Genomic DNA, 14,005 nt, shown 5'->3' with positions numbered 1-14,005 from the left:
GAAGAGCATGTAGTTAAACAACAATGAAATATGATTCTCCAAAATGCCAGTGTACCTGGAGGAAAGCAAGCGACAATATAATTCACAGCGAGTACAAAGGGATAAATCAGATACAACTAACCAACAAGAGCAACAAGTCTCTCAATAATTGTAATTGTATTCCTGGAGGAAGTAAGCTAACATCTGATCCAACAAATATTTCTTAAGTGCTGGTGTATTCCTGGAACAAGTGCGTCTTTAGTCTTTTCTTGAAGGTGGAGAGACAGTGTCTCTGATGGAGGTGGTGATGATGATTCTCCCCACCACATCTACCTTGTGTTTGATGGAAAGGCTGCAGAGATCTGGTTGTAAGCCCAAATGATAAATACATTTATCATTTGATAATGGTAAATACTAATGGTAAATTAAAAACTTTAATATCAGATTTGGAACAGTTTATTGTCAATAATTGATCATAATTATCAGTGAAGTATAACAATGTGTGCTGCCTGCAACTGCATCAAGTTAATAAAAATGTTTTATAGGCATGAATGTATATCATGTAATAGGCCAAACTAAGCAATGTTGACAAATAATAGTACAACCATTAAGTGTGTGAATGAACTTCAGTACAAGAACAACCATGGACAAAAGGATTCTGCAATAAATGTCCTGTTTTTTGCATGAGCCAAGAAGAAGACAAATAACATCAAAACTTGGGATGTGGCCAAAGAAGAGGAGTGTTCTTAATGTATTCCTGAAAGCCAGGGTCAGAGCCCCACTTCTTCATTGCCTGCTTCTCCAGTATAGGAATGCCACTGACATGACGCAGCAGGAACCAGACAAAGAGAGGGGACACAACACTCAAATGCTGGGAACCCTGCATCACAGATGAAGCAGAGAGCCAGAGGCCTGACCACTGCAGGACCTCTCCCAGGTAGTTTGGGTGCCGACTGTAGGCCCACAATCCACTCTTTATAAACTTCCCCTGAAAAGACAGTGAGTTAATTGAGGAGAGATTAAAGCATCTCTGAATTTCCAAGATGTTTCCTAGTTCTGTTATTAGTTACAAATGTCATTACTAAGCTGACTTACAGCATTATCCGGATTCTGCTTGAATAGCCACTTCTGCTGGTCAGCAATGGCCTCAGTGGCAAAGCCTAGGCCCCATATCCCCCAGCCAACATAGTCCCTCACTCCCAAGGGCTCATCTCTGCTCTCACTGTTGAGCATGAGCGTGGGCAGCAGGGTCATAAACACCCAGATAGCTGAAAGGAAGAGGGAATGATTAATCAAAGAATATTCTCAAGACTAATTAACAAACTACAGCCTGGTATCAGTGTCACTGGCACATCTGGTTGTATGCGTTAATAAAGATCAATGGGCTGAGAAGTAGTGAGTGGATTCCACCAACCCAGCACACAAGGATTATGGAGATCACCGCTATGTATGTGTGAGGAGGCGGCCATGATGACTCCAAGTACCTTGAACACTCCAGTACACAAAGAAAGTCCCTGGGCTGTCTCTGACATTGTTAAACCGCCGATCCTGGCCGTCCTTCAGGATTCGCATGAAGAGGAATGTACCAAGCCTGCAGAAAGAACAAGGCAGCCGCTCTCACATTAACCCAAACATTATTTATTAACTCAGCTTTACTGACTTACATCCTCTGAAGCAACCAAGGCTCGGTGTTCCAGCTGATCTAAGGACTAGATACAGGGTATACATGTGAATTGGTGCTTCTAGATACATTTATATATTTGCTGCTGTTTATTGTGGGTATCACAGTTTGGGGGGGGGTGTCACTGGATGGAGGTCCCTGGGTCTTACCTTAGTCCCCATGCTGTCACCAGTCCAGTCTGCACATTCTGTCGCACATGACCGGTCCCTCCCCAGAAACGACTCAAGTGGGCAAGCAGTATAAATGTGCTTGACCCTGAAAAAACAAAATAACATCATGGTTTAGCATTTGACTTTTGTCTCTTAGGCATGGTACACCATGGCTCAGCCCACTAACACTGCTATCATAGCCTACTTGTTGCACAGTAAGGCGTGTTCAATGAATATTTTACCCAGAACCTAAAGACAATTGGCTCCAAAGTTCAAGGGTAGGCTAAAACATTTCCATGCGCCCAGAACACAGAAGTGAAGCGTAAGAAGACGAGTGAAAGGAGTGTCATTCATTTGTTGATCTGACAAAACAAAAAGCCAATTAATGACATTCTACAGGTAAGTTGCAGTTTTATATAATGAGAATGTAATTTCTGAAACTTGATTTGCTGTTCATTATTTTATCGCCTATCTAAATATTACAGGATTTAAAAAAAGATGGGAATTGATTAGTCTTATTCCTTCAATCCAATCGGAGTGGGATTGCTTTTAAAGCCCTCTGCTGCGTTTAAAGTGTCATGTCCGAAATGCCGATGTCAGTCGTTAAAATTAGCTAAAAATTAAAAGTGCTGTTCGCGGCGTGAACATCACAGGCAACAATTTAGCCTGTCACTCCATTCTCGAAATTAAGTCAATCACACGGGCCTACTTAAGGAATAAAGTCAAGGAGGAGCCCTCCAACTGTTTCACAACAAAGCTGTTTAGATAACAGGGTTTTGTAACAATGACCTGTTACAAGTTATCGAATGATTTTTGGGGGGGATACGTTTTCTAAGCGTGCGAATCATTAAAAGCTATCTCCAAATTAATTAGACAACTACACATTTATTCAAAATTCGTATTGGCACTTGCGGCTGGCACTGCAGCAAAACTCTTCATGCATTCACTTAAAATATAACATAATTAGGGCCTACCTGCTAAGTCATAGAACTTTTCGGTTTTGAGAGCAGCCGCTATAGCCCAACCAGCCCACTGGATACCGAGGTCGGTGGCTGCACACTTCGCTAACGTGCTCCCCATTTTCATGTCCGACAATTTCTGAAGAATTAAATGGTATTCCAACATCAGTCCAACACAGTGGTCACATAAACTGTGTAAAGTTCACTCCTTCCATTCTAATATGGCATTAGTAGGAAGTGACTATTACTGGCTGCCAATTTTCTGACCTTTCCTTACATCACGCACTTGTACACACTAACAGACTTAAAAGCATAATACTTACAGGAACAGGATATTCCTTCACATGTGATGTGTATTGAGCGGAAGAGCGCTGCTTCTAACATCTAGGAGAGTCAACCTCTATGGAGTCAACCATAGTGGAGATAACAAGTGCAGAAGAGGATTTAGAACATTTGAACGCGTCCTCCTTGAATGCTGGGAATTGTAGTCTTGGGTAATCTCCAAAGCAACGACAGAAATGGAAAAGCCAGTTGATGAACAAAATGCCGACAATTACGTTGATAATGACCAACGCTGTTCATGATGCATAAGTGAAATGTTTACTTTATCTGGCTAAATTATGTTTTAAATGGAAAATGTTGAATTGTTCTGTGTTCTACAAAAAATATATATACTTTTTTATGTGGAAATAAGAACTAAGAAAAGATAAAGAGACACCATGGCAGAGGGCAATAGTCCAAAGGGAGGTGCAGTGGTCTTTGCCAAACGAGTCCAAAGGCAGCTGAGCAGAGGCAAGGAGAAGGTACAATCCTCTCTACAAGCTCCTTCCATATTTCCATGTATAAAATCTACACAAGGACCTTTGTTCTGAAATTGGTTTGATCTCACTCAATTTATTGGAGGTCTACCTGTTTGATGAGTTCTGATTAACTTGTCTTTTTGTATTCATCAGGTCCTGCAAAAACTAGGAAAGACAGTGGAGACCAAAGATGAAGAATTTGACAAATGCCTCCAAAATTTTAATGATCAACAGGTATTCTTTATATAGGCTACTCTAAAAAGACAATACCAACAATGTATATCAATGTTTGTGAATGTGGCTTTAAACTATTTTACTTAAAATTGATGAAAGCATAAAATGTACACTATATGACATTACCAGTGTAACGGCTATTTCTACTGCATTTTGTGTTAGTTCGGATAAACCCGACAACGAGGGAAAGTTTCCACGCCGAATAATGAATTGAGTTTAGTAGGAAATGCATGCATTAGTGTGTGCCACTTTATTTTCAGAGTGATGGGCACAGGTTGTTCAAGGACCTAAAGGTCTACATTAACACTGTCAATGGTGAGCATGTGTTTTGTCTATGGTGTTTAAATTGGCTAAGATATGGTGATTTCCATTCTTCCATTCAGTTCTCCATCTTTAAAACCTTACCATCTGTGCTCAAGGCCCAATAATACGGTATATCTTTCCACTTTCTACAGAAATGCGGGAAGCTTCAAAACGGCTTTCCCAGTCTCTGTTTGACGTTTATGAAAGTGACTGGGAAGGAGAAGAAGATTTAGGAGCAATAGTAGAGGTTAGTCTTGGAAAGTGGTGTGTCCTTTACCGCTGTGTGTGAAGACCTAAAGAGGGAAGTATAACTTCTCCTTTTTAATGTCCTTATTAGGGTGAGGACCTCCTATGGAATGACTATGAGACAAAGCTGGTAGACCAGGCCCTCCGTACTATGGAGTCTTATATGAGCCAGTTTCCAGATGTCAGGGTAAGTCAAGAGCAAACACACACCTCCATAATTTGTGTAGACACATCCGTGACGCCCTCCGCATACACTCACACCCACTCACACACCTATCTAAGACTTTTTTTGATTTTGTGAGAATTTTGCAGGAAAGGGTGGCTAAACGAGGCAGGAAATTGGTGGACTATGATTCTTCCCGTCACCACTTGGAGGCGCTACAGACTGCTAAAAAGAGGGATGATACCAAAATTTCCAAGGTCAGAGAGAAAACACAATTTAAATTGGATTTTAATGAACATTTGACCAATACACATAATGGTGTGCTTCATTCTGTGCAGGCAGATGATGAAGTGAACATTGCTCAGAATGTCTTTGAAGGAATCAACAGAGAACTGAGAGATGAGCTCCCTGTCCTCTTTGACAGGTACATTAAGGACCCTGGGTTAGAAGTTATTTAGAGCTAAATACTATATTTCCCCAAGATTATTAATCTGATTAGCTGTGTAAATAATGATTGAAGCCCCAAACATCGAGCTCACCTAAGTGTTTTTGAACAAAATGTTTATTTTGTCTGTTTCTGAAGCCGCATTGGATGCTATGTGTCAGTCTTTATGGCAGTTTCAAATCTAAGGGATATTTTCTTCAAAGAAATGAGCACGGTATGTTGGCTGTCATCACTTTTGTATTACAGATTGAAAATATTTGATTCGGTTTGTCCAAATGTAGTAATTGGTAATGTTTGTATTGGTAAGTCTGAGTTTGTACGTTAGTTTAATTTATAAAGTGACACCATACTTTGTTCCAGCTCAACAAAGATTTACAGAGTGTGATAAAAGATCTACAGGCTCAACATCCAGACAAGGTGTTTGTTGTTAAAGGATTGCAACGGTAGGTGGGATTCACATTTATTCCTGAGATGCACTCAAAGTTTAATCAAAGTCGAGTTTAAATCAAATTATTGGCTAAAATGTTTTGTTATTCCGCATTACCTTTCAGAACTGGCTCTTTGAAAAGACGCTCACTTATGTCTCCCAAGGCATGGAAGTCCAGCTTTTCTGACTTCCATTCAAGCTATAGTCCTAAACCAAGCCATTCTAGTCGAGAGGTAAGGTCCAGCTTAAGGTCCCCTGATAGGCTACACTATGACGAGACACAAAGCAGCACCCTTTCAGTCTCCCCTCAGTCCCAGCCCGTGGAGGAACCTGCCATAGAGGTCAGGGGACTGGACGCAGCCTCCACCCGTAGTGATGGTTCCCCGGGAGAGGAGAAGTCGGAGCCTGGTGGGAATGATCCCCTCTCAGAGGCCACCGGGGGTGGCCATGATTTAGAGGTAGAGGAGAAGAACCTGGGGAAGGAAGAACAGGGAGTGAAGGAGGATGAGCCTAAGCCATCTTCAGATCAACATTATGTTGTCTCAGATAAGAAAACAGAAGGTGAACGCCCACCTCTGACAGAGAATTATCCCCAAGTTATTAACCACGAGTCTGAGAGCTTGGAGCGCCAGCATTCTGGAGCAAACCTTCCCAAACTGCACATTGAAGAGACCTCGGAGAACCCTGTTGCCCCTGGGCTGCCAGAAGCCAATGGTTTGAAGAATGGTGAGGTCTCTGACAGCCTTGACCATGACCTCAATGGTTCTGCATGCATCCAAAAGGTGAGTTGCTTGCAAGACCCACAACAAATACATACAGTTCTAATAATTTCTAGTAATCCTTTGACACGGATCTTAGTCCACTGTAGGGTAACTGTAACCCTGTCTTTGTTTGAATTACAGGGTGACAGAACAACAGAAGTCTAAGAGATATGGTTTGTGCACAGTGCCTTGTGCCATCTGAACAAGAGGTTCATGAAATGTTTGATCTAATTTCAATTTTAAAAACGTAGATTATTATAATTTTACTTTAACTAAATCTGTATAGTGTTTAGCTATCATAATTCTTTAGGCAACATCGTTCACAATGCCACATGTAATAGCTTTGCTGTATTTATCCTGTTCACAGTGCTAGCTTTAAGTTAAATTATCAAGACTGAGGTCATGATGAGATGGCAAAGGGCTATTGAAGCAAGATCATTAAATCTGTGCCAAATGTCTTGCTGTGGGAAAATAATTGTCATTGTCCATTAATGTAATGTTCTTAATTGGATAATTATGTATTTCAGAAATAATTTGTACTATTGCTGTGCACAAGCTTGTGCCAATGTATCTCTACAATTGAAAATGGTTCTTATATAGGCTACCAAAGGTTGGAGAAGTAATCATATCCAGTTATCTAATCATTTATGACAATTTACTTTTAGAAAATTGATTTCCCCTGTTCCTTTAAAATGTGTTAACAATGATGAAGATGTTTGAATATTGATTCAGAATATAGTTTGAGTATAGTGAACATTGCAGTGTCATTTTTTCGACAGAATTGATGATTAAAGGCACAAAACGCCGTCCGTGGTTTGTTTAATAAGATACATTTTCACAGCATCTGTACCACACAATAGGTCACACCCCGGGATTTAGGAAAAACTCGTGCTTGCATTTTTGTGAACGCGCAAAAAAGAAAAAGCATCAGAAAAGTTTGAGCCAACAGCACGCCTTGAGTAAAGAATTTCCCCTGTGCACTGGATGCGTTGGGTGTGCTTGCTATAGTTAGCCAGGTAGCTGGTAACTTTTTTGTTTGTTAGATTTTTGTTTTGTTAGAGCCTACGTCGAATTGCGTTCAAACGCCATAGCTGACAACGGCTAGGTAAGTTTTCTCACAAATCACCGTGTGATGAATCCATAGAGTTAGGATGAATCATGCATGATTGATACGACACTGCATGATAGCTAACTAGGAAGTTTGAAGGCTAGCTAGCTAATGAGTAATTACTATTTAACGCATTGATTGAGCAAGCCAATTGTGTATTGTGCTCACTAGCTAACCTACCTACGTAAAATAGCCAGAATTCAACGTGAAGTGCACTTGAATGAAAGCCTTTTAGGAATAAAGATTAGGCTGGAAATTGGTTTATAAAGCCTGCTGCTATTCACTTTGTTTCTGTGGTGTGACATTGACAACAAGAAAGTGTGAACGTTTTCGGTTGATTACTGCATGTGTCTCTCCTAATTGAATTAGTAATGAGTCATTAACACTTACTGTGTTGCATTTGTAACCGCTAAGTAGGCCTACTTGTTTACAGTATTTTATTGATATAATTGCTAGATCCAACTGCTGACTCCAGCCAACATGACTTCTATTTCGCCCATAACTGGTAAGGTGAACTCGTTTCCTGTTAAACAAAACATAATTATTATAGCTTACATGTTTGTGCTGTTCAATGGATCTCATAGTTTAGTCATAAAACCGCTGTCATGAAATTTGTTAAAGTGGCACTGAGGTAGTTTACCTTATGCCACTGTTTCATATTTTCAACACTAAATTAGATATGTACAGTATAGCAAGGGCTATTTTCCCAGGTAGGATATATTATTCACTGACAAATTTGCCACGTTTATCCTCTTGGTAACACCTTTTCCAGACCTGCTGAGTTGGTTTCCCTCTGATTAAAATATTGTGTAATGTCAGGTAGATGCCAAATTAGAGCAGGATTTGACCTGAGGTGCTGGCTTGTTTCTGTTTCAGCCCTTGCTAATCAGATTAATGTCCTAAAAGTTCTGATTCACGGTGAAAAAACTAGGCAGTTTCACACTAGGAGCAGAAGCTGTATTCACCTTTTTTATAATTAACATACTTGCATGTTTCAGCAACAGAAATGAGTCCCACGACAGCACTTCCCAGTCATACAGACTCCACTGTGATCGGAGGTAATTTCCATCAATGTCATGTCTATCAGGATGGCAACGCCTTCTTACATTGCTCCACAACAAAGGCTACAGATATAATAATATAATATTACAAGACCGTGTGTGTGAGATATTCTGAACATTTAGCCAGTGTACTAAACCAATGGTGATTATGTCAAATCCTAAAGTTCACCTGGTTTCACAGTGTCTCACAGGCTCTTGTTCTCTCCATAGTGGTTATCGTCCTTGTACTGCTGACTCTTGCTGGTCTAGGTTTCTTCCTCTACCGCTACCTGTGTCATAACAAAGGAGACTACAGAACCACAGGGGAACTTGCTCCTGGTGATGACCCTGATCTGGACCACAGGGAACCAGTGGCTGGTGAAAAGAAGGAGTACTTCATTTAAACTAGATTAAAAGGCAAACATGAAGGGAAGTCCTCTACCCCGAGGAACTTAGGAATCAATTGCCTGTAAAAAGGGACGCCACCGTATATGATTGTCCTATATAGGAAGATTAACTTTTAAAGATTGTTCTCTGCGAAACACAATCATCCATTTGGGTAAATGAGCTGGGCTAAAATGAGATTTACAGTGAAGGAAAAACACTGGTTATACAGTTTGACACGGCAGGTGTATGCAGGTAGAAGATATCTTAAACATCTGGAGAAGAAGCAGGACAGGTTCACTTTATTAAGTCTCCCCACTCCCATGTTCATTACTACTGTTGTTATATCTGCCATTTGAGTTTTTATTATTTTCTTTGTTAATATTTAGGCTAGTGTGTCCATGGAGCCCTTTGGACTTTTTTGTGCTATGGAGTTAAAATCACAATTTAATAGGCTGTTATTTATAACTTGGCATACTTTACTATTGGTCATTTCTTTTTGTTAGGTATGGGCAGCTAAATGTTGAATGTATGCTCACTGATACATATTACTTTTACTGGCTAAACAAGTTTGTATGGTTGAATTTTCAAGATTTGGTCACTGATATGACATGCTGCTATCAGAGACATCTAGAAGGCATAAAGCTTTTTTTTTTACAGCTGTCTTTTAATGTGTTAAGGTAAATGTGTATTGACAGTATATAGAAGTTTGATAGAAGTCATGAAATCCCTCATGTGTCATGGGTTGAAAAATAAAATAATTATCTGAAAAGAAACCAAACCACTCAACTTAGAACTAAAGAACAGGTAGCATTTCACATTTCCAAAATAGCCTTTATTCTAAATTTTCACCTTAAATTTTAAGTTTAGTGTAAAAAAAGTTAAGTGCACCTAAAGTTCTTCTGCAAAGAGCTGTGTCTTTGCCACATGTCTCCGAAAACCAGTGACACTCATCTCCTTCTTAGTAACCTTAAAAGATAGAATATGTTCCAAAGTCCATCAAATCACTTTAATACATTTATCCATATTATAAAAATTTCAAAGAGAATCCCTGAACTATAAATGTCCATAAATCCTTTGACAGAGAGACTTCTACTCCACACTGGCTGTGGTTGGCATGGCATCTACTGGCAAGCTTTACAGTACATTATATTGCTGGGACCAAGCCTCCATTTTGTTACATTACAAGCACAACAATGTCAATGTATGGAATAGAAATAAAGACAATACATAGGTTTGTTCATTTGTACATTTTGAAAGCTGTGACCCTTTTGAAGCATCAGTTTGTGTTTTGGAGGTGTGGAGACTCATGCATAATGAGGGACATGCCAAGCATGTCAAGAAAGGTACTGGTGTGACTAGTTTTACTGTGGATACAATTCTTCTGATATTAGAGTATGTGCTATTGGCTGCATGCTAAAAGGTTTCCAGACAGCTGGTCAACTGTAACCTGACCAAAGTATATTAAAATTCATTTTTCACTGAGTACTCGTTTCACGAGGGCCACAACAATCAAAAAACATTGTCGGATACCCAGTGTTATCCTAGCTGGACACGTATGACTCTACATTAGGTGATACCAATGGCAGGAAATTAAATGGGAAAGTCTACATAAATTCCTAATAACTGAATCCGGATGATTGGTGAAATGGTGTTCTAAAATATCTTATTACTTTCTGCATGTAAGGTAGTTTAATTAGCAGCACAAAAATGATCAGAAATAGTTGTGTAAACAGCAATGCATCCTTGTTATCCAATAATGCAATATCATTATTTTTTGTGTTGTCTTTGAGATGAGGGATAGTAATGCATTAGTAATATATTAGAGTCCAAGAACTGAAGCCCCTCCAAGTGGATATTTTGCAGTGCATATGAAATCCATGTTTGTAGTGTTTGTATGGAAAGTATCTGAATCTACAGCAACATTTAAAAAAGTAAATTATGTAAAAGTGCATGCAGAACAATGAGAATACAATTACAAGAAATGACATTGAAGTACTCCAGTACATAAGACAGCAACCACAGACATTCGAGATTGAAGGCCTAGGTACCAACAACTTCTTCACTGCTTAATTAATTTGATATGTTTGCTTTTAAATTGTGCCATTTGAATGATCAAAGTTACATAAAAGTCACAACCAAACATTAAGTGCATTCTAGACCCGATCTTTGGTACAACCAGCTCATTGGTTATACTAAGTAAATAACGAGCAAATAAGTAAAACATACCACCTAAAGATGTGCAAAAAGAGTACTGAAAACATTGAAATGAAATATAAAATCTTAATGTTTTATTTTAACCTTAAAAGTGTGATACAAGCTAAATTATTCTAGTGGCATACAAACTCAAAACTCCTAATTTTATATGTTCAAGCTTACATTACATTTGAAGACAAAAGAGGAGTCATTGTTCTCTACATAATCAAACACAGATGTACAACGCTGGGTATCCGACTTGGAATGAGGAATAAACAACTTGCTAAAATGTTAAGCCAACCAACCCTTTCTATCCAAATCTAAATTTGGAATTGCACTGAATTTCATCCCTTGAATTTTATTTAAGTTTACTTAAGTTAATTTATTTTTATTTAGGCTAAGTCCAGTGCTCTTTGGCACCTGATTATGTTTATCTACAGTTACCCAATAAGGTACAGAAAACCACCATATTTGCATGTCAAAATCCTGCAATTGTTCTCATATTCACCCATGTTTGTAAGGGTCAGGGAGTCAGTTCTGCATTCTAAAAACGGGTTTCATCACTAATTACCGTCTCCCCTCTAGAGGCAGTGTTGTTAGTACTGTTCACTGGTCTGACTCTAGATTAGAGGTGGAGTGCTGTACCTTGATCAGGGCTCTAAAGACAAGTATTACATTCCATTGGGTGATATCAGTATCGTGGCACGTCCAAGCAGCCTGTAGTGGAAGGCAGATGGAACAGGAGAGGGTAGGAATGGAGGACAACGGTAAAGGTGAAGTTGACAAGGAAAATTCTTGCTGTTACCAGATGGTATACCCTCCGTTGGAGCCACCCATGAAGAAGTTATTCTTGCGCTGGGTCATCATGACGTTGGCCCCTTGCATTGCTGCTAGCTGTGCTGCATTAGGGGGGTGTCCTGGGGGTGGGGGCTTCAATGTGGAGGGGAAACAGGTAAGCATGTATATTAATACTTAAGAAGTTAAGAAATTAAATATAATGATTAACAGCTTGTGAACTGCACTAGCCAATCAATATGAAAGTGTTATTTTCTACTTACAGGAATGGAAACATTGTTGCCAGCCCCAAAGCGAGCTCCAGCATCATAGCCACCTTCCACCAGAACTGTAGAGCCAGGGGGATACATGGCTCCCATGGGATAGTAGGCCATGGGAACATTGTGACCCATTGCTCCAACAGGCATGGTCTGCTGTAGGGGCATGTACATCTGAGTACCGGGGTAGGCAGCAGACATCTGGGGCAACTGGCCAGCTGCCTGAGACGGATGTATATATCTGGGCTGGTATATCTGCAAAAATTACAAAAGGGTTAGCGGGGGACTGTACATCAATGAGGAGGAAAGACATTTTTTTAAAACATACCTCAGAGTACGCAGGTGGTGCATCTGTGTAAGGAGGTGCCTGAGGGTTCACTTGCATTGCAGGTGGGTACATAGGTGCACTGTTTTGCTGAGGGTACACAGCTTGCTGGGGATATGAACCTGTAATATATTTGGTTTGTAAATGGGAAAATACACAGTTTTATTGAATACATAATTGTATATAAAATTGGTGTGGGGAAATGGGTAGCAGCCATATTGCTGCTAGTATCTACAATTAGCATCTATTGAGGTCAATCAGCTTGATTAGAGCGGATAGCTTATCTACTGTGAGCTGTACAAGTAACCGTTATGGTAATATGCCGAAGCTTTGTAGAGTTATAACAACAGTTTCGGAAACAGACGGTGCGTTGGCGACCACAAACAATTGCTATCGGTTTTATAATAACCCACAGCTGCAGCTAAGCTAACAAGCTACCATGGTGGTATCAATTCGTTTTATACAACCTAGGTAATGTCAGGTCACGTGGACGCACCAAAATGATAAAGGCAGAGCGTCCAGCTGAAATCGTGTGCCTATTTCAGCCAGGGTCTAATTGTGTTGATAGATAACAATTATATTTCGTGGACAATAAATCGTACAATGTAAATTTTTAGGCCGTCGTGGACAATACTTTTCACGCCGAACCATTAGATTCGTATACAATAAATTAATCATTTAGCACACTGGCGGCCGCACTCGTAACATAAACAAATTGATCTTGGACAAAGCTGCAGATACAAGCCATCTGAAATGTCTGGACCTTGCAGCTAGACCGTTTACAATATATGAACATTTTAGCTACCTTTGTTGTTCATTGTTCTGAAAAGATTTGTAGGCCTTTTAGTCGAAGAAAACGGAATATAGTTATACAACAGCTGGGCCTTCAGACTAGATGACAGTTCACTTCCTTGTTTTCCACGGGTTTTCAGCTAGCGAATGTTGTTATGGTGGGTGGCTGTAGTTACGTCATTTCATGTTCGCCACTCCCATTTCTAAGGGTGAAAGTGCATGGTTTTTACATGAACTTACAAGCCTATGCCTGCATTTTAATACAATACAGCGGTTACTTTATACAAAATCGACATAATTAAAGAGACTAGAGAGAGGTAGCTACTGAATCGAGCTGGTCATCTAGGAGTTTTTTTATGCAGCATATTTGCTACCCCTCCAACCCTCACCCATACACACCCGAGTGAGATACAAAAAAAAAATGACAACTCAAAATCATACTTTGCTCATTAGAATGCAATGGGAAGAACAGTTCTACAATCATATTCAGTAATTGCATATTGATAAAATCATACAATTATTGGATGTACGTATACACCAGTATTATACAGTGCTCTAAAGGTAAAAACTATCTTAGCTCTTCCTTCGAGCTCTATGGCAATACAGTACAAATGCATGCAAATGCCACTCGTTGCCAGCTGGCTGTAAAAAGATGGAAAGCAACGATGACCATATAAGACAATTAACTAGTTTGATAAGAGCTACGTTGTATTGATATATAGGCTAATATTTTTCGAACTGTTTGTTTATAAAAGTGTAGGCTATACAATATAAAATTTTAAACAATGAAATCTTTAAATTATATGTAAGCTACTTTCATTTATTCATTTTACATCCAAAACAATGAAAAGGTTGAGACTTATTTGTTTATCTTCGGTTTCACTTCTGTGCAAGCTAACAGCACATTGTGTCCCCGCACCTAACATGGTCAGACTCTAAGTGCGTATAAGTACGTTTCCTT

General features: G+C 39.5%; 3 protein-coding genes across 3 annotated transcripts; 1 reads left to right on the top strand and 2 right to left on the bottom strand.

The window, feature by feature from the left end:
* Positions 1-419: 419 nt before the first annotated feature.
* On the bottom strand, positions 420-3,094 carry si:ch211-210c8.6. Its single transcript, XM_047040909.1, has 5 exons — positions 2,784-3,094; positions 1,810-1,915; positions 1,464-1,570; positions 1,075-1,247; positions 420-967 (listed from the first exon to the last, which is right to left on the bottom strand). The coding sequence occupies exons 1-5, from the start codon at positions 2,932-2,934 to the stop codon at positions 689-691; spliced, it is 816 nt and encodes a 271-aa protein (XP_046896865.1). The 5' UTR covers positions 2,935-3,094; the 3' UTR covers positions 420-688.
* On the top strand, positions 2,009-6,953 carry bin2a (bridging integrator 2a). The gene is made up of 12 exons (XM_047040908.1): positions 2,009-2,208; positions 3,456-3,571; positions 3,722-3,802; positions 4,063-4,117; positions 4,258-4,352; positions 4,443-4,538; positions 4,664-4,771; positions 4,853-4,938; positions 5,098-5,173; positions 5,320-5,402; positions 5,511-6,168; positions 6,289-6,953. The coding sequence occupies exons 2-12, from the start codon at positions 3,488-3,490 to the stop codon at positions 6,310-6,312; spliced, it is 1,446 nt and encodes a 481-aa protein (XP_046896864.1). The 5' UTR covers positions 2,009-2,208; positions 3,456-3,487; the 3' UTR covers positions 6,313-6,953.
* Positions 6,954-10,948: 3,995 nt separating this feature from the next.
* On the bottom strand, positions 10,949-13,206 carry dazap2 (DAZ associated protein 2). Its single transcript, XM_047039722.1, has 4 exons — positions 13,058-13,206; positions 12,256-12,374; positions 11,934-12,182; positions 10,949-11,805 (listed from the first exon to the last, which is right to left on the bottom strand). The coding sequence occupies exons 1-4, from the start codon at positions 13,068-13,070 to the stop codon at positions 11,677-11,679; spliced, it is 510 nt and encodes a 169-aa protein (XP_046895678.1). The 5' UTR covers positions 13,071-13,206; the 3' UTR covers positions 10,949-11,676.
* Between the last annotated feature and the right edge of the window lie 799 nt (positions 13,207-14,005).

The sequence above is a fragment of the Hypomesus transpacificus genome, chromosome 18 (genome assembly GCF_021917145.1).
Source record: "Hypomesus transpacificus isolate Combined female chromosome 18, fHypTra1, whole genome shotgun sequence".
Taxonomy (NCBI): domain Eukaryota; kingdom Metazoa; phylum Chordata; class Actinopteri; order Osmeriformes; family Osmeridae; genus Hypomesus; species Hypomesus transpacificus.
The sequence above is the reverse complement of the archived record's forward strand: the minus strand, read 5'-3'. Positions and strand labels throughout refer to the sequence as shown.

Coding starts and splice junctions, on each gene's coding strand:
- dazap2 (XM_047039722.1), bottom strand. Junction 12,183..12,255: donor CACCACCTGCGTACTCTGAG/GTATGTTTTAAA, acceptor TAATTTTTGCAG/ATATACCAGCCCAGATATAT. Junction 11,806..11,933: donor GCAACAATGTTTCCATTCCT/GTAAGTAGAAAA, acceptor TCCACATTGAAG/CCCCCACCCCCAGGACACCC.
- bin2a (XM_047040908.1), top strand. CDS start 3,488: ATGGCAGAGGGCAATAGTCCAAAGGGAGGTGCAGTGGTCTTTGCCAAA. Junction 4,772..4,852: donor ATGATACCAAAATTTCCAAG/GTCAGAGAGAAA, acceptor CATTCTGTGCAG/GCAGATGATGAAGTGAACAT. Junction 4,939..5,097: donor CTCCCTGTCCTCTTTGACAG/GTACATTAAGGA, acceptor CTGTTTCTGAAG/CCGCATTGGATGCTATGTGT.
- si:ch211-210c8.6 (XM_047040909.1), bottom strand. CDS start 2,934: ATGTTGGAATACCATTTAATTCTTCAGAAATTGTCGGACATGAAAATG. Junction 1,916..2,783: donor AAAGTTCTATGACTTAGCAG/GTAGGCCCTAAT, acceptor TTGTTTTTTCAG/GGTCAAGCACATTTATACTG. Junction 1,571..1,809: donor GTGACAGCATGGGGACTAAG/GTAAGACCCAGG, acceptor TTCTTTCTGCAG/GCTTGGTACATTCCTCTTCA.